At 36.6% G+C, this 23,619-nt stretch overlaps 1 protein-coding gene across 1 annotated transcript in view; it reads right to left on the bottom strand.

Annotated features, from left to right (window-relative positions):
- The window catches only part of PDE3A (phosphodiesterase 3A), a 243,246-nt gene that overhangs the window by 25,499 nt on the left and 194,128 nt on the right, over window positions 1-23,619 (bottom strand). Inside the window, exons 3-8 of the mRNA XM_036455561.2 lie at window positions 17,613-17,870; window positions 14,840-14,994; window positions 13,737-13,861; window positions 5,608-5,830; window positions 2,102-2,187; window positions 1,585-1,739 (exon numbers count right to left, since the gene is read on the bottom strand). Coding sequence (XP_036311454.1) covers window positions 1,585-1,739; window positions 2,102-2,187; window positions 5,608-5,830; window positions 13,737-13,861; window positions 14,840-14,994; window positions 17,613-17,870 — 1,002 coding nt within the window. The remainder of the gene's footprint in view (window positions 1-1,584; window positions 1,740-2,101; window positions 2,188-5,607; window positions 5,831-13,736; window positions 13,862-14,839; window positions 14,995-17,612; window positions 17,871-23,619) is intronic.

Here is a 23,619-nt window from a genome sequence, read left to right as displayed (position 1 = left end):
GGGGGGGGGGGGGGGGTGAATAATAAATAAAAGAAAAAAAATAAAGATGCTTCTTCCATAAGTTTACATAACTACTATGGGGTTCCTAAGTAAAGATTCAAGGGCTTCAGAACACGTGGAAATTGTATTAAATTAAATTTATCTCTTTATACATTTGTGTAAACTTTTCTGGGTTGAACATTCCTAGCTCATATTGGACTCTCAAAAGAAACTCATGAGTGAGGAGGAGGCATTAATGATCCCTACTGAAATTGGTCAAATTTGTACCACTGCTTCAGAATTAGGGTTCATCCTGTGGAATGACCACAGCCTCATTTTTTTCAGGATTTTAATTTAACTCATGTAATGTTCGGTTTCCAAAGAAACATGTACTGTATAAATATACAGACTTTTTATAATTGATCCCTAGTGAGGACATATTTAAGAATACATCTATATAAAAAAAAAGAAGAAAAAAAAAGAAAAGAGAAAGATAATGCAGATAAAAATGTAAATTATTTTGTTTAAAAATCTCTTTGATTTAAAAGTATAAATGATAAATCAGGTTAAAGAATGATAATAGCAGTAGTTGATAATCACATGACAGCCCGCTATTTTCTACCATTTTCTGCTTCCCCAAAATTAACCTGACTTAAATATGCTTTAATCTTTAAATAGATCACCTTAAACACACAAAATAAGTCATTATTAAAGGATATTTTAATGGGTAGCAAGTGTCTATATAAACCTGATTTAATACAAAAAAGAAAACAATTACTGACTCAGTTCCTAAATTAAGGAGGTGTTAGAAATACACACTCATAAAACAACAATCAGCAGATGTCCTAGGACAACTAACACATTTCATTTTATTGAATGATTGATCTTTATAAAATACTAGAGGCCAGTGAATGAATTTGTGCACCAGTGGGGTCCCTTGGCCTGGCCTGCGTGAGCAGGCCAAAACTGGCTCTCTGACATCCCCTGAGGGGTCCCAGATTGTGAGAGGGTACAAGCCAGGCTGAGGGACCCCACTGGTGCATGATCAGGGCTGGAGAGGATTGCAGGAGGTTGGCCAGCCAGGGAGAAACCACGTGAGGGCTCCAGGATGTTTCCTGCCTGTCTCGCTCAGACCCCAGCAGCAAGCTAACCTACCAGTTGGAGTGTCTGCCCCCTGGTGGTCAATGCATGTCATAGCAAGTGGTTGAGCAGCCTCAGCATATCATTAGCATATTATGTTTTGAATGGACAACTGGATGACTGGGCACTTAGCATATTAGGCTTTTATTATATAGGATTATTTTAATGAATGAAATAATTCATTTTTCTTATGCATATTTACACTTTTAGATAGGGTTAAGAAATAGCTATATCATTTCTGGAGATGAATACTTATGTTTTTATGCACTAAGAAACAAGTTATTAAGAGATCAGTCTTAAATAGGGAAAATTATATTCATATATATGGGGAAACCTATAGTACATCTAAAATCCAAATGAGATATTTCTGTAAATCTAATGATTCTGGGATCAGTATCTAAGCCAATTCCTATAATAGAGTCCAATTTCTCAGGTAAACAAATGAGATAAGTGATATGGGGCTACCAGGAACATCATGGTCTCAGGCGTGTAGGGGCTACAAGCCGAAGCTTTCCTCAGTGGCTCTGCTGGACACTCGGTTTCTTCTTCATTCTGTACAATATCACTGCTATCACTGTTGTTATTAGTTTCATAATCAGAGGTAATTTGAGCAGTGTCATCTGGAATTGAAAGAAATCAGCCTGTTATGAAACTTGTAACAAAAATGGGGTCCCCTTTAAGTGAATATTTCTAAAATGCATGTGGTTAATACAGTGTTCAAAGAACTATTGCCTTCATGAGCCTTTCCACACCACGAATATAGGATCTGTTGGGTATAGATACCTATAGAGAAACATTTTGGACAGCTTTGCACCAAGATTTTACCCAGGATTAACTCTAGGTAGTCAAACTATGGATGACTTTGGTTTCTTTCATTGTCTTTTAAAATGTCTCATCTAAAACATCAGGAACATTTCACTTGTGATCAGAAGAAAGTAAAGTAATTTCCTTTTTGAGGAAGAGAATTCAAATAAAGAATTACCCGTTCGGCTTGGTGTCCCAATGGCTGTACCACTTCTCTCCAGGGGCCCATCAGCAGGATTGCCTTGGGAATATGGCCTGCCACAGCTGAGAAATATTGAAAAAGCTGTAAGTATATCCTCTTTTCAAAAAAGATCGCAGGTATACACCATCTATCTACATTGATAGATAGCAATAATCAAATATTTCTACCTTCTACTTGTTTGAGGGAGAAACTCATTTGGTTTTATAGATGGATGTTGATATGCTGTATACTGTTTTCTTTCTTGTGAGAACATGATCAATACAAAGGATCAGAAGCTTCATTCAACTCTCATCCTTTTCCATAGTAGACCTATGGTCGGCAAAATGTGGCTCGCAAGCCGCATGCAGCTCCTTGGCCCCTTGAGTGTGGCTCTTCCACAAAATATCATGGCCTGGGCGAGTCTATTTTGAAGAAGTGCCATTAGAAGGAAATTAAGTTTAAAAATTTGGCTCTCAAAATCAATTTCAATCGTTGTTCTGTTGATATTTGGCTCTGTTGACTAATGAGTTTGCCGACCACTGGTCTAGACCATACTGGAAGTGAAACTACCAGCAAAATTTTGTTACATTATTCAGAGAATCCTGGGATAGTCTCCTACTTCCTTATATAGTAATGATTTTGGAGATGTCAATGTGTATTTGGTCAAAAATATCTCCCCCAATAGAATCCCTCTGGGCCCTCGCTATTAAGATTTATTTTTATGGCTGAAGACATGTCCAAAAAGCTCTTTAAGAAAAGATTGTGCATGTGGAAACAAAATAATAATATATGATTTTTTGCCTCCAGAATTTATTATTATTATTATTTTTATTATTATTATTATTATTATTATTATTATTTTGCAGATGAATCAATTACCTGTTAAGGCCCTAAGGAAATGATGAAGGTTGAATGTAAAATGACAGCATAGGATTCAAATTGAGAATAACAAACCAAGGAGGTTCATTCTGGGTAACTGAGAAAAAGAAGATATCTGAGAGGTGGTATCTTCAACTGAGAAGGTTGAAGGGTACATTTGCTTTCTCAACCACTTTGACTGTATTATAAATAAAAAAATAACCTCACAAATGGCCTGGCAAATTTCTCCTCTCACTCATCTTGTTTAGAGACTTCATGGTTAGGTTTTAATTCTGTATTTTGCTTCTGAGTTCCTTCCTTTTGCCTAATATTACAAAGGGTCTCAGAGGGCTTCTGATTGTTATTTAACCACAGATTCACTCTAAAAATAAAAGAAGTGAGTGACAGTTTATACTTTAATATAACTAATATCTCATCACACACACACAACCCTCCATTGTGCTTACACTTGTGGTACAGATAAACACTTTCTAGTTAGAAAGTCTTTTCATCCTAACTTAATTTACTTTTTGAGCCTTGAAGGTAAGTGGAAAAACATCGCACTCAAAATATTTCTAATTATGAAATCCCATCAGGGAATCAAAAGAAAATGACAGGGCCAAAGGAAAAAGAAAGTAGATGCCAATGATGTGCTTACATTGTCCAATGAAACTTAGTAGAAACAGCGTTTATTAGTTTTAAATTTTTCATCGCAAGATAATACTTAAAAGGAACATTTAAATTAGTACTTCAAACATACTACCTTTTATGCCAAAAAAACAGCTTGTTGCATAGACATTACAGCAGCCAAGAGACTGGGAAGCAACGCCAAACCCTTCGAGTTCAGCAGGGGAAACCACAATAATTAGTCGTGTGTTTCTGGAGCTCTCTGGGCCTACATGGGTGGCTGCCTTGAAGGCAATAATAAAACATGGTTTGAATTATAGATTTATAAAGCCCAAACAAATAAAACACACACTACTGGATTTATAAACATTACTGAACAAGTAGGCAGTGAAATTGCCTTGTTTTTCTCCAAAAGCTTTTTTATAAAAAAATCCCATTACATTCTTCCTGCTAGGAATCCAACAAATAGGCTGTGATGAGAAAAGCTACGTGAGTGGTACATAGATCTTTTCCTGGCCACCTCTCTCCTTTCTTGAGGTGACTTATATCACATAAATCTGGAGGCCACAGCAGATGCCCTTGATGCTGATATCCCACGGGCTTCTTCTTGGCTTAGGATGCATACCCCAAAAAATGCTTCTGAAGGGTGCTCCACCAAACACTAGCTCCATGGGCAATTACTGGGTATTAACCTAGAGAAATTGGTTCTGTGGTTAAATAAACAGACAATTCTAGAAGAAACAAAAATCAAGAGGTTGTCCTTTTGCAGGACTTCTCAGAGCTTTTGATAAAGACATGCATGCTGTGAATCACTAAAAGAGGAATATGAATGTTTTACCACAGATCATGGTTTTGTTTTGTTGTTGTTGTTGTTGCGTTTTGTTTTGTTTTTGGGTAGGGGAAAAAGATGGGATTAGTATCCTGCAGAAATTATTTTATTTAAAAAGCTGTCATAGAGAAGGCGGCAGAATAACTTTTGGTCAGTAGAATAACTTTTTACTCTGGCCATTGCCAAACAAACAAACAAAAATGTTTTTTTCCTTTAAAAATATTTATAAAGAGAAAGGAAATAAAAATAAAGGTTATAAAATCCATTTAATATAGAGTTTATAAATAAAGGATCTGAATATGAAATTTGTGAAGCTCAAAATTGAAAATATTGATCAAATCTGGGTCTGTTGAAACGTGATATTAGAAGACCAACATGTAACTAATTTATTCAAACTGTTATCCTCATTCACCTTAGAAAAGACATAGCATTTTATTCAAGCCACTCTTGTGATTATACTTAGTTTAAAAACATTCAACTCTTTTCAACTGAATGAAATATTGAAATATTGTAAAGCTTTAAGTTCAATGGTTCAAAAGGAAGCTATTTCTGAAGAACACTATGTTAATCCATAAGAGAAGATATTTCTGTCTTAGTGACAATGTTGGCAAAATAATTACTCTTGCCATGCTAGGCCCTTTTTTTTTTCTAACCCTCTAGGAAAAGACAACACTTTGCAAGTCTATTTCAACATGGTAGGTCAGCACAAGCAATTGCTTGTTTGCATTCTGCGAGCCCTGTATTATTTGCACATTTTAAAAAGTGTTATAATGGGAATTGCCAACTTAACATAAAATGCCTTTAAAATCAATAAAAAAAACCCTCCCTGGAGAAGTAAAAAAAATATTCCAACATAATATCAAATTACATTAAATTACCTGACATGTTTTTAAAAACATATGCTTTATGTATGTTCATCAGTAAGCAAACACAATATACAACTAATTATTGCATCTCTTAAGATTAGCTGTATGGCCCATATGGACTTTAAACTTTCCATTAGTAGAAAACCACTGAAAAATTAAGTTTCCATTATACCTTATTCAACACAGATCACACTATCCTGTACTTCCTTATCAACTATTCCGGCAAACACACACATAGCCATGTGGACTGCTGGTGAGTGTTCCTAAGGGAAGTAGTAGTACTGGCTTCACCATTAAGCTCGTTCACAATATGCAATTCTTACCCGCTACATATAACAGGCGGTGGTGGCGGTATCTGAGGAGACAGGTCAGGGGCACTCTGAGTGTAAGTTAAGGCCCTGTGCGAACCCAGGCCTGGTTTGGCAGTTGTGTCGGCAGATTCTAGAAACTGAACTGTAGAAGTTTTGCTGACTGGACTGCTGGCCGGAGTCCCTTGGAGAGGTGAGGAACAGGGCGATGAAAGAGGTGAAATTTTGGCAAGGGCAGCTGAGAAGAAAAGAAATCATTAAGTCACAAGAAATGTCTTTGGAATTCAAACTCACAACCCTTAAACTTCACTTTGGTCTCCTTTGAACTCACTAAGGCCCCCACGAGTACTCGGGTCCCGGGCTGGCCTCCCCTGCATGCCACCCTCTGGAGACAGGCTGGACAGGGTGTAAGGACAGTGGGGGGTGTCTTCACAGCATGACATGAAAGGAATGAATCATTGTGAAGACAACTGGTGGCAATGTTGGCAAATCCAGTGAAAGCCTTGGTGGCCTGGAGTCACTTCAGGACAGAAGACTATTATTTTTGTTTCTTCTTGTCATTCTAACACGATGATAATGGTTAACATTTTCTCATGTTTGTCTTCTCATCTGCTGTGAAGATTTTAGCAGCAAGAGGATCAGGAATTATTTTAAATATTAACATGTCTGGAGCAGAGTTTGGCAGGCATACAATGCTTAAAATATGTAAATAAAAAAGATACATTCATCAGAGGCATTTAACTTTATTAACCATGGGTGTTTTCAGCAAAATGACTAGTTTGGGTGTGAAATGACTTTGATCAGAGTAATTTCTGAAGAAGACATTTAAAAATGTAATATGCTCTTTTTCTGATCAAACAATAGGCCTGAAGTTTAAACTTTAAGTGTGGGTGTATTTGTGGCAAACTGTTTATTCCCAGTTGTGAGAATTTTACAGAACACTGAATTAGATTTCCAATGTTTGAGTAAGTAACAGGGACATGCCTTTTGAATTTCCTCTCTCATGTAGGGAAAGCAGCCCATGTAAAAATTGAAGAAAATAGAGACATAGCTTCTGAACAACTACTTGTTTACTGATGCTGAACAATCTACTGTCAAGCAAGTGAAATGAAGTCATTGCACGTTGTTTCCGGTTTCTCACCACTCCGGGGGAAATGTACAGCCAGCAGCTCTCACATCATAGTATGTGTGGTGAACTGGCAGCTGGCTTAGTCGGCTTCCCATGTTTAGTTCTCCCAAATGTTTTGTCACACCCACAGTTTTCCCGGCCCACTGGAAGGAATATGAAGCTTGCTGAAGAGCTTTTGTAATTAAAGATTTAAAAAAAAATTTTCTTTTGTTTTGTTTTAATATTGTACTCTCCCTTTGATTCAGTGTGGTGGCCTGCAACCCCTCCTAGTCCCTTTCTCAGTATTTCTATTGTTGATTCCTGATGAATAGATCAATCCTGGCCTTTATACCTAACTGGAACCTCTGAGACCCAGAGAGGTAAATAAAATAACTTCCCCAGGGTCACAGTGCTAATAAACAGGAGAATATGGAGTGGGGACAGTTATTCTTGTGAAGGTGGCTTATTAGCCATACCCCTGTCAGAGACTGCCCATGGGAGAATGCATTACCTACGAGGCAACATTTGTGTTGCTCTGTACAATGACAAGCTTTATGGTTTTAATTTTGATTTAGACTCTAGTGAAAAGGCTTAGCTATTCTAGCAAAGATATTGACAAACCTTCATATCACATCGTCTCTTAAGCCAAACGAAAATTAAGTTCACTATATATTTATCTCAGAGTTTCTCAACCAACCTATCATTGGGGGTAGCAAGTGTGTTACAGATACCTGTGAAATATTAATGGTTGCAATTATTTTTTTAAATGACTTTATTTGGAGGCCCCAGAATAAATTTAATTTTTAATATTATCTCTAATATTAGATTTATATTATAAATTATATTAAAATCTAATGTAATTAGATTTTCTTATTATGGTTTTAGAAAATGCAGGAAATAAAATTTTCGACAAGCTCTAAATCCCTTCTCACTTCTCCACTGCTATATAACATCGTATTCACATTATTACACATATATGTAAAAAAAAAAAGGTTGAAAAGGACTAGTTTAATTTAGACTATTTGTTAGTTTACAGCTAACTAAGTCACCAGATATATTAGAAAAAAGGCATTAAGGAGCTGGATGGGGTGTGATGTGTTATAAAGGGTACAAATTAGCTCAATGATTTGCTCATTCAAGACACACTGACTGCGTGCCCTGTTCCAGGGGCTAAGGAGGCAGTGGTGAACAAAAATGCTCTATTTTTATGGAGCTTCCACTGTTTTGTAGGGAAACAAAAATTAAAAACGAATTAGGAGAAGAAAAGGCCTAAAGAAAAGGAGGAAGAAGAGGAGAAGAAAAGAAAAAAGAAGAAGGTTAAGAAAAAAAAAAGAAAAAGAAAAAAAAAAGGAAGAGGTATAGGAGGAAAAAGAAGACAAGAAAGTAAGGCAGTTTTAAGTAATAGAGATCTAAATGTCTATTTAGACAAGCACCTGGGGAAGCATGTTCTAGAAGGAAGGACCCACAAGAGGACCAGTGTGGCTTCAGCTTAGCAAGGAGGAAGAGCAGGGAATGTGGCCAGAGAGGTTGCTGGGTAAGATGGTACAGATCTGAGGGCCAATGCAAGGGTTTAAATGCGGTCTTAAAAAAGGAGAGACTCCTAGCTAGGCATTGCCTTAGCCATTTCCTTCATTACTTTGCTAGGTAATTGTGAGGTTTTTTTTTTTTTTGACAAGTTTCTACCACTTTTGTACAAAGCCCGTGGAAACATTGCACATTTCTGTTTTGACACAGCGTACTCTCTGAAAGTCATTTACGAGAAGGGTGATTTTTTTTTCATTGCTAATTTTTAGTAGATGCCAGCTGATGTTCTCAGAGAAATGAAATTCTCTTAAAAATCCACTCAACGATCAGAGTTCTTACAACCCATGGATTAACTAAACTTAAAAAAAAAAAAATAATAAGCAGACCTTAAGACTCCACATTTACTGCCTGGGATGAAATTTAAAATAAACCTTGAAACAGAGGAGAAGCACTTTGCTTCAGCCGAGCTGAGAGTCTCTGTGTTTTGAATACAGCTAACAAGTAAGAGTCTTGGCAATAGCCCTGAAATGCAGGGATATTTTTATTCTGTAGGTGAGAAGATAAGGTATAAACATATAAATTCCTTTGTTTCCAATACCTAACCGCAATTTTTCACAGGGTGCATTATCTTAGTTTACTGAAAGTTTTAAAAACAGAAAGAGAATGCCATAGGAAAGTGGCCTATGTTTAGATATTAGTTTTCAAGTAGATGAAGATATAAGTAAAGATAAAAACCAACTCATCATTTTAGAAAGGAAAGACTGCAAATGAAATTATTTCAGACACAGGAACTGGTTACTCCAAAAATCCCCCCCCTCTTTTTTTTGGGTTTTCAAGAACAGATTGTTTTTTTTTAAGGTAGCTTAAGTGTAATTGGGTATAATGTTAGTAAACTTCATAACATTTGAAATCTCATTCACCTTTGTGTTGCACACTCACACATTTACACACACACACATTCTGGTAAAGGGATGCAGATAAATTTACACTCAGTAATTTTAAGAGACTCCAGAAAAGAGACTTAGCTCATGAAATACTAATCCTTGAGTAACTGAAACTGGCCTAAATGTGAAATACTTAAAACATTAAAAAATAAAAAATTTAAGATATAACTTTAAGAAATTCTAAAATGCCAAGTCTTTTGAGTAATTCAGTCTGTAATTTCTTGCTCCCAAGAGCATGAAAAAATGTGTGTCAAGACACAAGGAACTTTGGGCAATCAAAGGGAGATGATAAACAATTCTGGAAGGAAATTATTTAAGTGAATCCATCTGTTTTGTGCTGTAAAACTCTCTCAGCTTAATTTTAATTGAACAAGAAAGGAACCAGCATGTCTGATAAATACATGCCTCTTTTCCCTGCCCACAGGCAAATGGACAATCCTAATAGTTTTCCAAAATAGAACATGTATCTAAAGTATAGAGAATGCAAAAGTAAAAATCACAAAGTCATAATTTAAGTTATCTCTCATTTCAAATTTTCTATAGGAAAAACTCAGTGTAACTTACTTTAATGATTACAGAAAGGTCTGTAATCATTAAAATAAGATTATAAGAATTTGATAAGAATTATAAGAATCTGGGCAGGGACTACTACAAACACATTAAGTATGAAGTCAGAGGAATTTTAAAAGCTCATTAATGACATAATGGCAGCTCTACATTGTCAGTGACTCATAAATAGAAAAGCAAGATTGAAAATGCAAATCATATTTAAATCTCCTATTTTATGCTGTAATCAAGACTTCTCTTTGATTTCATCCATTTATTTTTTATTAGCAACTGTGAATAACTGGTTGTGTTTCAGCTATTTAAATTAATGCTGACTGATCAAGCTAGAGGACACACTGTTGAAAGATTTGTGCAAAGCACAGGCTTCATTAGTCCCCTCTATAAACAGGTCACTTATTTTTCAGTGGTTTTATTTTCTACTTTTTGCTTGCATTCTCCTACCTCTTTTCCTATTGGTTGGTATTTTCCTCCTTAGACTCTTTTCACACTTTGATTCTATTTCCTTATATCCTTTGCCACATAAAGGGGCTTTACCAGGTCCCTTTCTACATAGTTTAGTTAAAACCAGCTGGCGTCACAGTCAGTTATATCAAACATAACACACCTAGTTAGCTCAATCAACTCAATACCATCATTAAAAGGAAACAAGGGTTTCAAAGCAGAAGGACCCATCTGATCAGGGAGAACTGTAATTGAATTTCAGGTCTTTGATTCTGGATGGATCCCCCCCCCCCCCTTTTTGGCAGACTATCAGGTATTTTAGTTGAATTAAGCATGCTTCACATATAGGCTATTTTATAAACATTTTGTTCTGCCGTGATAGCGCCCTAGAGATGCTGCAATGCAAAGTCCTCTCCAAAGTAATCATGATAGAGATACCTTATGCTCTTTATGCCAAGAAGGGAAAGAGACGTTTGCCTTGGCTGTGGCTCTAATTTCTACCATCTGCCTTCGCAATATCTTACATGGACATTCTTTCCCTTTGACACTGGCCCTTTCTTACTGAGAGCAGTCATAAGAATTGGGGAGCAGGTCATGGAAGATGAGGCTGTTCCTCATGTCTGTTCCCTCATTTGTTCTGTTATTTCCAGTGAAATCACTAACCATAACTTTCAGCTTCCTTTTCTTTCTTTTTACTGAGGTATAATAATGTAACAGTATATTAGTTTCAGGAATACAACACAATGATTCAATTTCACCTTCTTGAGTTTATCATGCTGGTTACTGTGATTTTAATTTTATTACCTAAATGAAGAAAATGAGAGACAGGAAACCAAATCATACCATTATCTTGTACTCAGTCAAGGACAGTGCCAAAATATTTTAATTTGTTGTTCTCAATCCCTCCCTCCCTCCCCCCAAACCCCCCTGTATAAAGTCATTAAAATAAAAATAAAGAATTTAGGATGAATTATGTGAGCTTGGACAATTTCCTTGACATTTATGTGTCTCAGTTTCCTCATCTGAATCCATTTCCTGAGCTATACAATAATGTAGAATACTTAAATTCATATTTCATTTTTTGAGTAACATTTTATTATTGTTCAATATTTTAACTCCATCTTTTAAAAATACTCACAAATCTGGAAATGCTATTATTTATGCATATGATGTTTGTTTGATGGACTCGTGGTTTTTAAATTTATTTATTCATCATTTTTATTACATCTTAGACCTCTCTGCTATTACTTTTATTTGTAGACTTTATCCATCATAAGTTCCTGTATTTAAAATTTGGTAGTTGGTAAAGTTTTGACTTATTGGAAAATGTCTTTAGTTCACTCCTATTCTTGTGAGATAGATTTGACAGACACACAATTATAGGTTGACTATTAGATTCTCTCAGAACTTTGAATAAAATATTCTATGTTCTGATGCCCTTTATTCTAGAAAGTTCTGCTCTTAGATTGACTGCTTTTCTGAAAAAGGTTATTTGACTTTATCTGGCTGACTTTAAATTTTATTTTTGTCTTTGATGCTTTGCAGTTTCACAATTTTGTGTTCATATGTGAATTTTCCCCCCTTTACTCCACTTTTCCTCAGAGTTTGTGTCTCCTGTTCTCTACTACAACTATGATTTATCTAATTAGAAAGTCTAATTCCTTTTCTCATATTCTTTAGAATCTTTTCCATTTTCTCATTTATGTTGCACTCTGGGTAATGTCTTCACATTTTTCTGCCTCCCTGTTTATTAATTTTCCCTTGAATACTCTACTACGTCACTTAACATATCGTATTACCTTGATTATGTTTTTAAAAGTTATGTTTAGATGACCTTCAATGATATCTTCTCCCATTGCTGTTATTTTTATAACCTTGTATTTTTCTTTAAATATTTTAAAATTAAATGAAATATTTTAGCATTTAAATATCTCCACCCTTTTAGAGATCTGTAAAGTTATTTTCTTTCCCTTTTCTCTAACTCATGTTCCTTGTGTGCTTAGTGATCTTGGTTGCAAGTTCCGATTTGTTTGAATTTGATATGTTGAAATCATATGGCCCTTCACTGGTGATGCTTTTCTTCAAAAATTATTTGCACATATTTTTATAGGGAGCCTAGGGGTCCTCCTGACCTATGGCCACTTTAGTGCTTCTTTAAAAGTCTCAGGTTTAATGTGAAATGCTCACATCCAGTTCCTCCACCTTGCTGAAGTCCCACCTGAGTCTCCACAACACTGAGCTAATCTGTGTCTGTCCCCAGGACAACCCAATTTAAGTATCTTCCCACCTAGCCTGTTCCTGGCCTAGGTGAAAGCTCCAATTTATTTCTCAGGCCATTAATTACTTAAGTTATAAGATTTAATGAACATTTTTTAAAAAGCAGAGAGGACCAGATTAGTTTTTGGAAAACCAAATAACCTTTAATAGTTTCACTCAGTGATACAATTCCAGTAAAAGTATACTTGCTGGAGAAAGTGTCTTCCTAACACCAAACAGTAGAAATTTAAGCAACGTTGGTGCTTAAGTGGTTTCAAGAAACAGTCACCAATATAAAGGGGGTGATCAAAGGGAAAGAAATCACTAAATTTTATTTCTAGATTGTAAAAACAGATGACAAAAATGCTTCCTTAATTTGTGTCTCTTATTACTTAAGAGCATAAGAGACACAAATTATTGAAATATTAGTGGGATGTGAGTACTATTTCCCTAACCTTCATAAATGCATTGTCTTTCTTGAGAACTTTTGCTTCTGGCTATGATTCTGTAGTTTATAGTAAATTCCTGTTGCTTTGACAACAAATAGAAATGCCCACTTAAAAATAAAAACTGTTAAGATGAGACAACTAATTTCTAGGTTTCTAGAAAGAAGAGATTCTTAGCAGTGTGACTAAAATCCCTGTTCTTCCTTTCAAAGCATTATTTACTAACAATTAGCCTGGAGCAGAAGACTGAGAACCCAGGCAGCAGGATGTAGCAATTAGAAAAACAAGCCAGCAGGGCTATTAGCAATGTCATGAGGCTGATGACACAAAAATTGGAGTTTGGTGCTACCAAAGCAGGCAGAGTTTGAACGTCTTAACGGCCCAGTGAGAAGGGGTGGTGAGTGACCACATAAAGAATTTCTTTGAAAAATTATAATATGTATAGAAATAAAGCATTTCTTCAAACTCCTATAAATACCAAACTCCTGAAAAATAAGTTTCTTTTAATAGCCATGCAGAATAAAATTGAGACTTCATAAGTACATTATTAGCTCTGATATTATAAGATGAAGCTTCCAGAGATTATCATCAATGGTGATAGGTGATTTCTTATTTATCCAATATGCTCAAGATAGAATAACTGGTGCAGCCACTTTGAAAGCATCTGTTTCATCATATAAAGTGAAAATCTAGGTAATTAATTGGTTATTGAGGTTTTTTTTTTCTTTTTAGAAGAGTCAAACCAAATATTCCCGTGTGCAGAGCATCCTCTAAATCTTATTTAAACACTTAAGGCTTAGTTCTCTCGGTGACTGCACACTCAGTGAATATGAACTCTCCTCCCAGCAGGTCACTCACCTGGGCGACTTGGCTTTTTAGCTTTTACGTAGTTAGCTGCAGAAACGGCATAGGACGAAGTGAAGGACCTGCTTTTGGTGAGGGTCATCATCGCGGGGTTATTCCAAGAATCAGAACTACCAGCGCTATAAAGACAGAGCATAAAGAAGAATAAATAAATTGTTCATCAACCATTGGGGCAGAACTTGCCAAAACCCAACCATCATTTCCATATTAGACTTGCCAATCTGAGTCGTGGTCCAGGTTCAGTGACAGAACCACCTTGTCCAAATGACAAAATAGGGCAGCTAAGCTCAGTCTCTGTCTCTGCTGTGTGGATTTAGCAGTCACTCATCAAGCACATGGGTTAACAAAAGCACAAAGGTAACTTTCCTACTTATCCAATTACTAGGAATCAAACACCTCTTTCTATTTATAGAATCACTTTCCTCATAGGTTTCCTAAAGACTTGGCAAATTAACTAGTTAAGGTGCAGGGGGACTTACATGAATTGTGTTCTTTATTATTTGTCATTCTTGGTATGTCTAAATTAAAAAATTAAATGCTTGTAAAATCATTCAAAAATAACATTCTTGCAATATTTCCTTGGGAAGGAAAAAGGTCAGCAACATTTAGCCTACAATTTCTTCTACTGGTGATACCCCGGGGAAAAAAAGGATCATGATCACAATCTCCTTGTAAACATGCCAATGATGAACCTGCTGCTAAACACACTGATACTATTTACTAGATAAAAGGTAAGGGACAGTGAGCCTCATGGAGGGAATGCTTCCTGCAGGATATCCTTGGTTTGTCTATCTTATTATTGTAAATAAATCTGGAATTAATAATTTATAAGTAGAATATAAGAATGCTACATAGAAGTGTAATGAATGGGATCTACATTTTGGAGATGCATTGCTCAAAACACAACGTGAGCCTAATTATCTGATGTTAATCCCTGGGCTGTTCTCCACTTAAACCATACATGCACTTTTTTTCATTTCCAAAGCTGGCCTCCAACCAGCTGTCATTGGTTGGGTCTCCCTTCCCCTGTAATGTACAGTTCCTGTTTGGTAAGGAACTTCCCTAAGAGATGGGAAACGAATAGGAGCACTGCTAACCTTGGTAAGGGTGCTTCATGCAGTTTGATGCTGGCACTGCGATCCCGCCGTACGGGGGCCGGCTCCAGAGTGGGTAGACCTGTGGCGGAGGTGGTGGTTGTCCACGTGGACGAAACTCGTCTCAACAAACCGGGGGGCAAGCTCCTTCTCAGGCGCTAGGAAGAAGGAGAGTTGATTTTATTACCGAGCATATTTTCTACCACTAACCTCAGTATCATACAATGGAAGAAAATGGCTTTTACTTGGAAGCAAACTTATTAAACTATATTGGTTGAATATCATCTGTCGAAAATGTGGGTACTCAGATATGCAATAAAAGACTCAGGTCAAAACAAATGAATACTATAAAATAACATTTTGAAATAGTCACTTCAATGATTACACAAATATAAGATTATTGGAATGACAGTGAACTACTTTTGAGGTAGTTTTATAGTTTTATTAGTTCAACAGAATTTATATACCTATTCTCTGTACACACATGTCATTTTAGTTATTATGCGATTTCCCTCATAAGTCACTTGTTTGGGGCATGAATTAATTTATATAATCTTGCACAATAGTCTCTATGCCGAAGTGTTTATTAATTTAATTTTAATTTCTTTTTAAAAATATATATTTTATTGATTTTTTACAGAGAGGAAGGGAGAGGAATAGAGAGCTAGAAACATTGATAAGAAAGAAACATCGACAAGCAGCCTCCTGCACACTCCCTACTGGGAATGTGCCCACAACCAATGTACATGCCCTTGACCAGAATCGAACCTGGGACCTTTCAGTTCGCAGACTGACGCTCTATCCACTGAGCCAAACCAGTTTCGGCGAATTTTAATTTCTTGATGTACAAATGACAGGACATAAGAATAAAAGAGTGGCCCTAGCAGGTTTGGCTCAGTGGATAGAGCACCAGCCTGCAAACTGAAAGGTCCCAGGTTCAATTCCAGTCACTGGCTTGTACCCGGGTTGCAGGCTTGATCCCCAGTGGGGAGTGTGCAGGAGGCAGCCAATCAATGATTCTCATCATTGTTGTTTCTGTCTCTCTCTATCCCCCTCTCCCTTCCTCTCTACAATCAATAAAAATATATTTTTAAAAAGTGTAACAGTGTAACATAATATGCACCACCTCTTTGTGGTTAATGTCACTTAGATCTCAGGCCTATGGGTAACGTCATCAGTACCAATTCCTCCTAGTAGGAGACTTTGCTGGTTGACCTGCAACTTTCTCTTTATTATTTCTTTTCCTTTCATATCCTAAATGGGGTATATGGCATCACCAGCACTGAGGCAAGATTCTGAGCTCACCAGAATGAACACCAGGATGGTAAAGAGGGTTTTCACCTTCAAAATGAAAGTGAAGCTGAAACCGGTTTGGCTCAGTGGATAGAGCGTCCGTCTGTGGACTGAAAGGTCCCAGGTTCGATTCTGGTCAAGAGCATGTACCTTGGTTGTGAGCACATCCCCAGTAGGGGGTTTGCAAGGAGACAGCTGGTCAATGTTTCTCTCTCATAGATGTTTCTAGCTCTCTATCCCTCTCTCTTCCTCTCTGTAAAAAAATCAATACAATATAGTTAAAATAAATAAATAAAAATGAAATTCTGCTACAACTGCAGCAGCTGTTACAATAGGTAGGAGCTCAAACCACTGGTCTAATAGACCAGTCCTGTAAGCACAGTTTATCAAGATGTAGTCTGGTCTCTTGAGGATTTAAAAATTTCTGAGAAATGAAGTATATACCTCTGATACTAAGTAGTTTTCCATGCCTCTTAAAGATCTTAATTTGCACCTTAGAAGGTAATTCAATAGCAAGACAAAAGGTCACCCACTGTAAATACCAGGGTTGTTGCCTATTAATCTGTCATTGACTTCATATCTATTTTGAGAGCCAAAGGAATCAGTTAATCTCTCTTCGTTTCATGTCATGCTGAGCCATACCTTTCTCAGAGAAGTAGATGCTGGAAGGAAACTATGTAAACAGCTCATTGACAAGGTTGTGCAAAGAACACATCCCTGAGCCAAGAGACACAATAGCAAGAGCTTGCATGTTACTGACTGATCACCAGTTCAAGAGAATGGCTGCTGGTTTCCCAAATAGATAAGGGTGCAGGGTGTACCAGGGACCACTTAAATTCGGACTTATTTATTTTTTAAGTCATTCATATGATTTGTTCTTGACTAATGTGAGGTCTATACCACGTTTAGGAGTATTCCCTATAGCTTACTTCTATAAAATTCTTAGTATATCTTCTGTGTAAAAAGAAAATATTATACAAAACATGAAGACCATGTTTTACTTTAAATAATCCAAAATCAACTAAAACTGTTCTGAGTTCAAATCTTATTGGGTTTGGGAAAGCCATTAGCGTACAATGAAGGATACCATACTAAGAATGCCAAGAGTGGAGAAACGGTGTTTCAGAAGGCAATGGGTTTTACACAGAAGCCACACCAGAATGGGAGCAGGGACTTTTTGTTGCTGTTGTTGTGCTATAACCTTATCCCACTCATCAGGGCCTGGCATATAGCAGTAAAAACTTGTTGAAAGTCTGAATAAAAAAAAGGTAACGTAAAATGGTGAAATTCTAATTTACAGAAAGCAATCAAGTATAAGGACAGAAGTCTTTATGTTAAACTTTCATTACTCTGGTCACCATGATCAAGACATTTCACTGAGACACTGACTCAAATTAGCATACGGGTTCCGAGTGACAAGAGAGAGACCTAGAGGAAAAAAGAAAAGGTTTAAGCTTCCCATGGGTGCGTCACTTCTACCTACCTTGGGTATAGCCAGCTTGTCTTTTTCGGAGCTTTCTTCAGAATCAGAACAGGTATAGTTTTCACTGAAGGAAACGACAGGGTTCACTCGGGGCTTGTGAATGGCCTGGAAGGTGAGCTGGGTGCTGAGCAGGTTGCTCACGGCCCGCAAGGAGGTGCACACATTGGGGGGCAGAGAAGGGTCTGCCAGGAGGTCAGTAATGAGGCCGTGAGCCTCGCCCATCACGGCAATGTCCACAGTGATGCTGGTTCCTGAAGACTGAGACACCAAACGAAGGAACGGTCAGGCAAGCAGAGGTCTGCAGCTGAAGGCACAGGGAATGGATTGGGCTTGTTTGCCAAATGGACTGAATAGACTCTTTGGGGCTACAGGACAGTAACATTCAAAACACATTTCTTTTCTTTTTCTTTTTTCTTTTTAATATATTTTATTGATTTTGTACAGAGAGGAAGGGAGAGAGATAGAGAGTTAGAAACATCGATGAGAGAGAGTCATTGATCAGCTGCCTCCTGCACACCCCCCACTGGGGATATGCCCGCAACCAAGGCACATGCCCTTGTCCGGAATCGAACCCGGGACCCTTCAGTCCCCAAGCCGACGCTCTATCCATTGAGCCAAACCGGTCCCGGCTCAAAACACATTTCCGTTTCAAACTTTGCCAAAATTTGCCATGGCTTCCACCATGTTTGTGCTCAAGGCACACTTTTTTTTAATGCTAGAAATTTGGGGGGAGGTAGAATACATTTAAAGAGATTAAATACATACACATTAATTTTGAAAAGGCACAACATTTCAGAGAACCTGAGAAAACTTCATATTCATTATTCCTTATGAAGAGCTCAAGATTTTAATGCATATTATCTAGCAATTTCATTTTGGAAATAACATTGTTAATATATATATTTTAATTTTAGTAATTTCTCTATGAAAAGACAAAACTTTAGCTTTATTAAGATGTAATATTTTAGCCTAGTTTGCGGTACTTATTCAACTACTATTAGAGATAAGCATAAAAAGCAATTCAATTTGTGTTCAAATTTATAAATCGTCCTTCTTCTGGTGGTTGGCGAGAAAAGACATTTTAGATCTGGAATTCTGCAATACATTTATCATATTTTGCCAAACTGCCAATCAGACTGAGAGCCATTAGAGTGGGGAAGGCATGGGTGTGTGTGGGAGGGTGGGAGGTGGGTGTGGGGTGGAGAGGGTCCATAGGAAGAAAAAAAGAGACATCTGTCATACTTTCAACAATAAATTAAAAAAAAGAGAGAGAAAATTTTGTGTATGTTTCCCTCCCCTCACCCAAAGATATTTTCCATTGATATTTAAAGTGGAAGAGAGAGGGAGAGACAGAGAGAGAATCGTGAGCCAGCTTCTGGCTGAGTGGCACTCCCCCTGTGGGAGTGCACTGACCACCAGGGGGCAGTTCCTGTGTTGAGCATCTGCTCCCCTGGTGGTCAGTGCACATCATAGTAACCGGTCTTTCTGCCATTCGAGTCGCATATTAACCTTTTATTATATAGGATTGGGCTAGGTTTTTCTCTGTGTGTAGGCTTAAATATAAATTATAAACCTGTAAAAAAATTTAGTGTAATAGAAACAGCATTAGGACGTATAATTATGTACATTTCGCTTATGTACCTATATGGTTAACTTCAAAAATGTTCACAAAAAATGCTAGTGAACTAGGTTTAACATTCCATTGCAGAAACATAAATTTTCAAATGCATCTCTAATTATTTTGTTTCTGAAAAACTCAATATGATCTTCTAAAAGAGAAATATTTATTTCTACCCATGTCATTCTAATAAATTTGAACTAACAAGTTGCACACCTTCCCTAAAAAATTGAAAATTTAAGACAAACCGTTTCCAGGACATACATTTGTAGACTTTCTGACATGGAAATTAACAGCTTATGCTTTAATAATTAATATTTAGAGAGTTTTTCTAAAAATGCTCTCAGTATTTAAAACTTACAAATCTGAAAAAGTAGAGCACGTTCCCTGATAGAATTATTTTTTTACTGATAGTTAGAATTATAACTTTTAAAATAAATTATTGTTGAGAGAAAAGGGTTTTTATAACTCTTCGATGTTATATCTTTTAAAGTAATAGATGTATTTCTTTTATTCTCAAAAACATTAAAAACTTAAAGTTAAAATAAAACAGAACTAAAAACTCATTCTCATAAGTTAGTATAAACATAAAAATTTAGGAAATAAAGCACATTGCGTATTTCACTAATACTTGTGCTAAAGACTTTGTGAAAGCAAAATTCTTCAAGTGAAAAAAAAAAAAGCACTATTCAAGCCAATCAGAAGTGTTTAATCATATCGGAATTGGCTAAGAAACCAAAGTGAATACTTTTACCACGGAAACTCTCCCCGCTATTAGTAAGTCAGGTCTTTGCTTTATTGGCTTATTGGTATAACAGTCAAAAATTTTATCACACATGAGACGTGATCACCACTTTTTGGCTCAAGTAGCCAGAGGCTTGAATGAAGCATGAAATCTAAAAACCAACAATCAGATCCATCTGCCAAGTAATTGCCAAGACTAACCACACATAAAATGCTGAAAGCCTGGAAGACAGACTGGCCACTATTCCAGTAAAGAGCAGGCAAATATCAAAGATGCAGGCATGTCTAGGGAGTTACCATGCAGGGATTTTAGGGGAGAGGAGCTTTGGTGACGGCAGAGTTTTCTCATCTATGATGAATGACATGAAATAATGGAGTGACTGTCACAGAAGGCAGTCCCACACCTATTCAACTTTCAGTGGCATCACTAAATTTCTAAGTATACCAAGTAATACTCAGAAATATTTTGTTTAACTTATGAAATCTTTGATAGTGATAACAAACACTCAAGGTAAAGTTTATATGAAAGTTACTTTAAAAGAAAGTCTTAAGCTAACAGCCTGAAATTATCTTTGAGTGCAGTGATGAACTATCCTAAGCATAAAAACCACAGTTGTGTCTTTTTATGGAGCACATCAAACAAATCTTTTCCTTTAAAGAAAAAAGTAACCAAGCAATAGAAAACATTCTACTTCGCAGGCCCTCCTTTTAATAGAAATATTTATATTTAACCTTTAAGAAAATGCAAGAATAATTTCCCCAGACACTGTTTAAATAATAACCAAATTCGGGTTGCCACCTTTAAATAGAAAATCTGGAATTTAAGTCTGATAAACAGTGGTTTCAAGTGCAGTTTTATATATCAAACCAAAAATAACTGATTTTTTTTGGCTTTACCATTGATCTCTGTTACATTAAGTAAGGAAGATGCAACTGTGAAGATTCAAAAAGAAAATATTGTTACCTGAAAGATTTTCAACTCAGAATGCTTCCAAGTGCCCAAGTCATTTCCACCATAAAAACACACAACTGAAAATTCAATATAGTGGACACATAGTCAAAGAGAAAGTCTTGGTTCTCCATTAAAACCTGCAGGTTTATATATCAAAGACCTTTCAAGTGGTACAGAAAATTATATCACTTTTATAACTTTGCTGTTCATATTTCAGATTTGAAATTTGAAATTTCAGAAAATTCATTTATTTTCTTGTTTCTCTAAAAGAGGGCTAATAATAATAATACCTTCTGTGTAGTATTATTGACGATTAAATGAGATCAGGCACATATAGAACTCAGAAGAGTTCTGGCCCATAGCATATGTTTGATAAATAGCTATAGTCACCATTATTATCATTATTATTATTGCATTGAAAAAACTGTGTGTACAAAGAGATGCATATTGTGCTTGCACGTTTGTCTCTTACTTATACTGGGCCAGTAGTTTATAAATGAAGGCAGCATAGAGATATGAGTTCACTACCAACAACAACAAGATAAAACCACAAAAACAAATACTTTCACTTCTTTTTCTAGGTAAATAAAGGCATAATGATTATAGTCACGAATACATCTGAGATTAAATTTAGTACTTGTACAGAAGTCCTGCTTTCAGTTAACATGGTTGGTTGCACTGGCATGATTTATATAACACAGCATGTGAAAGGAATTCTAAAAGCAGGCATCTCAGCTCTATTGTTGGAAGTGATTTTTTGTCTTTGTTTTTTCCCCCCCCTCTTTCTTTTTAGTCATCCTGGGAAGCACTCTGGGAGGCAAACAGCATGGGAAGAACATTCTCAGGGTGAAAAGGGAATTGGGATGAGAGAGGAATAAACAGTGTAAGGGATGACATATAAAGGAAGAGAGTCACTGGGACTTTTCTCACCCAACGTTGGTCCTCAGTGCTGGGAAAAGATGCCCGATGGATTTGGGGGAGCTGTCTCCTCCTACGTGTCTAACGTAGTTTGCCACCACCCAGCACCCTCCACATCTCTCTCTGGGAGGCCGTCTATGATATGAGGAAGAGTACACTCTTGGCCTTTAATGGATTTAGAAGAAGAGCAGGACTCAATCAATGACCTTTGGGGTATTACTGGTTCTGACCTCAGAGCCAGCAAAATTGCATATGTGTTTATACTTTCATAGGACCCATTTATAATTTTAGACTTGAAGTTGGTTGGGAAATTTTTAAAAAATGAAATCATGTGAAAATTTTGCAGTAACTCATGGTAGGCTGAACCTTGGCTTGATGCCATCCTGAAGGAAGCAGATGTTTGCTTATTTTAATTTTCTGGCAGAGAAGATGAGTTTACATTTGGATTTTCTCCTTAAGATAATATGTATGTACAGTAGGAGAAAAACATATCGGGCCCTTCATCAAACCGCTTTCCACCAACACTGCTGCTGGCCCCATTTGAGACGTGAGACACAACACACTCCAGCAGTTACCAGAATGCTTCACTTCCCTCTCTTTTGATGTTCAAAGAACATTCCATATCACCAAATGGGATGCTGTGCATGGCCTTGTGTTCTTCTTTATTTCCCTATAGTCTATCTGCCAATAAGATAAAAATCATGAAAGCTATCCCTCTGTTTCCTAAGTACCTTCCAGACACTAGCAAATTTACCCAATAGCTTAAAAAATAATTATCACAGAACACTGTTTATTTAAGAAATAAAACATACTTATTAAATTGTGTACTTTAGTAAACACCCTTATCTACGAGAAGATAAGAGCTGCATTGACGTCCAAACTGGTAATCTCTGTTTAGAAAGATGGGATGGCAAAGCTATGAGGAGTGTAGGTAATAACTGTTCACACGGGTGTGTATGCAAATGAAAGGGGAGAGGCTTGGTTTAGTGCAAATTGCTGAGCAAATAAAAAGCATTATTTCTGCTGGTGGGAGAAATTAGATTTTCTGATTGAGTATCAGTTTGTAAACATTATAGGAAAATTAAGCACCTCTAAAATAAGTATGATCTCGCAAGTTGATGGTCTTTTGTTTGTTAAGTTTTCAGAATTGCTATTGAACTTGAGGTTTATATTTGCTTAGCTTAAAACCAATTTCAGTGAACAACAGATGGCAGTATTCTGCCTTTGTAAAGAACTCTAATTGTCTGAACATCTTTTTGAATGAGTGCTGCTCTCTCAGAGTTTAGATATTTTTTTTTTCACAGCAAAAGAAAAAGAAAACCTTAAAAAAATTTACATAAGACTATTGGTAGAAAGTAATGAAAATGTTTAAATTGTGTTATGTCTCTCAGGATCACTGTTTAAGTGAAAGCAGGATCAAATTAGCAATAATTCCTCTAAGGAAGCATTTCAGTTCTGTCACCTTTTTCAGTCTTCATAAGACACACACGGTAAACATGACCTCTCTTCATGCACAACTTGATTTAAATTATTTTCCGCCTGTGATTACCTGTGATTAAAATAGTCATAAAACAAAAGTCATTACAATGTGCATTCTAACACAACGGCTTTGGGAGCCTTCAGTGGTGTTGGTTTTATTCACGTTGTGTCATTTATCACTAGGACTTTCCTACCTTGTGGTCAGGGGGCACTTATCTATGCTACTGGTTTGCATCTACTACTGCAGTAGCAGCCACACTGGTCTCCATGTGAATTCTCTTGGGGCATTCTGTGCT

This window comes from Pipistrellus kuhlii, unplaced genomic scaffold (genome assembly GCF_014108245.1).
Source record: "Pipistrellus kuhlii isolate mPipKuh1 unplaced genomic scaffold, mPipKuh1.p scaffold_m20_p_3, whole genome shotgun sequence".
Lineage (NCBI taxonomy): Eukaryota > Metazoa > Chordata > Mammalia > Chiroptera > Vespertilionidae > Pipistrellus > Pipistrellus kuhlii.
The sequence above is the reverse complement of the archived record's forward strand: the minus strand, read 5'-3'. Positions and strand labels throughout refer to the sequence as shown.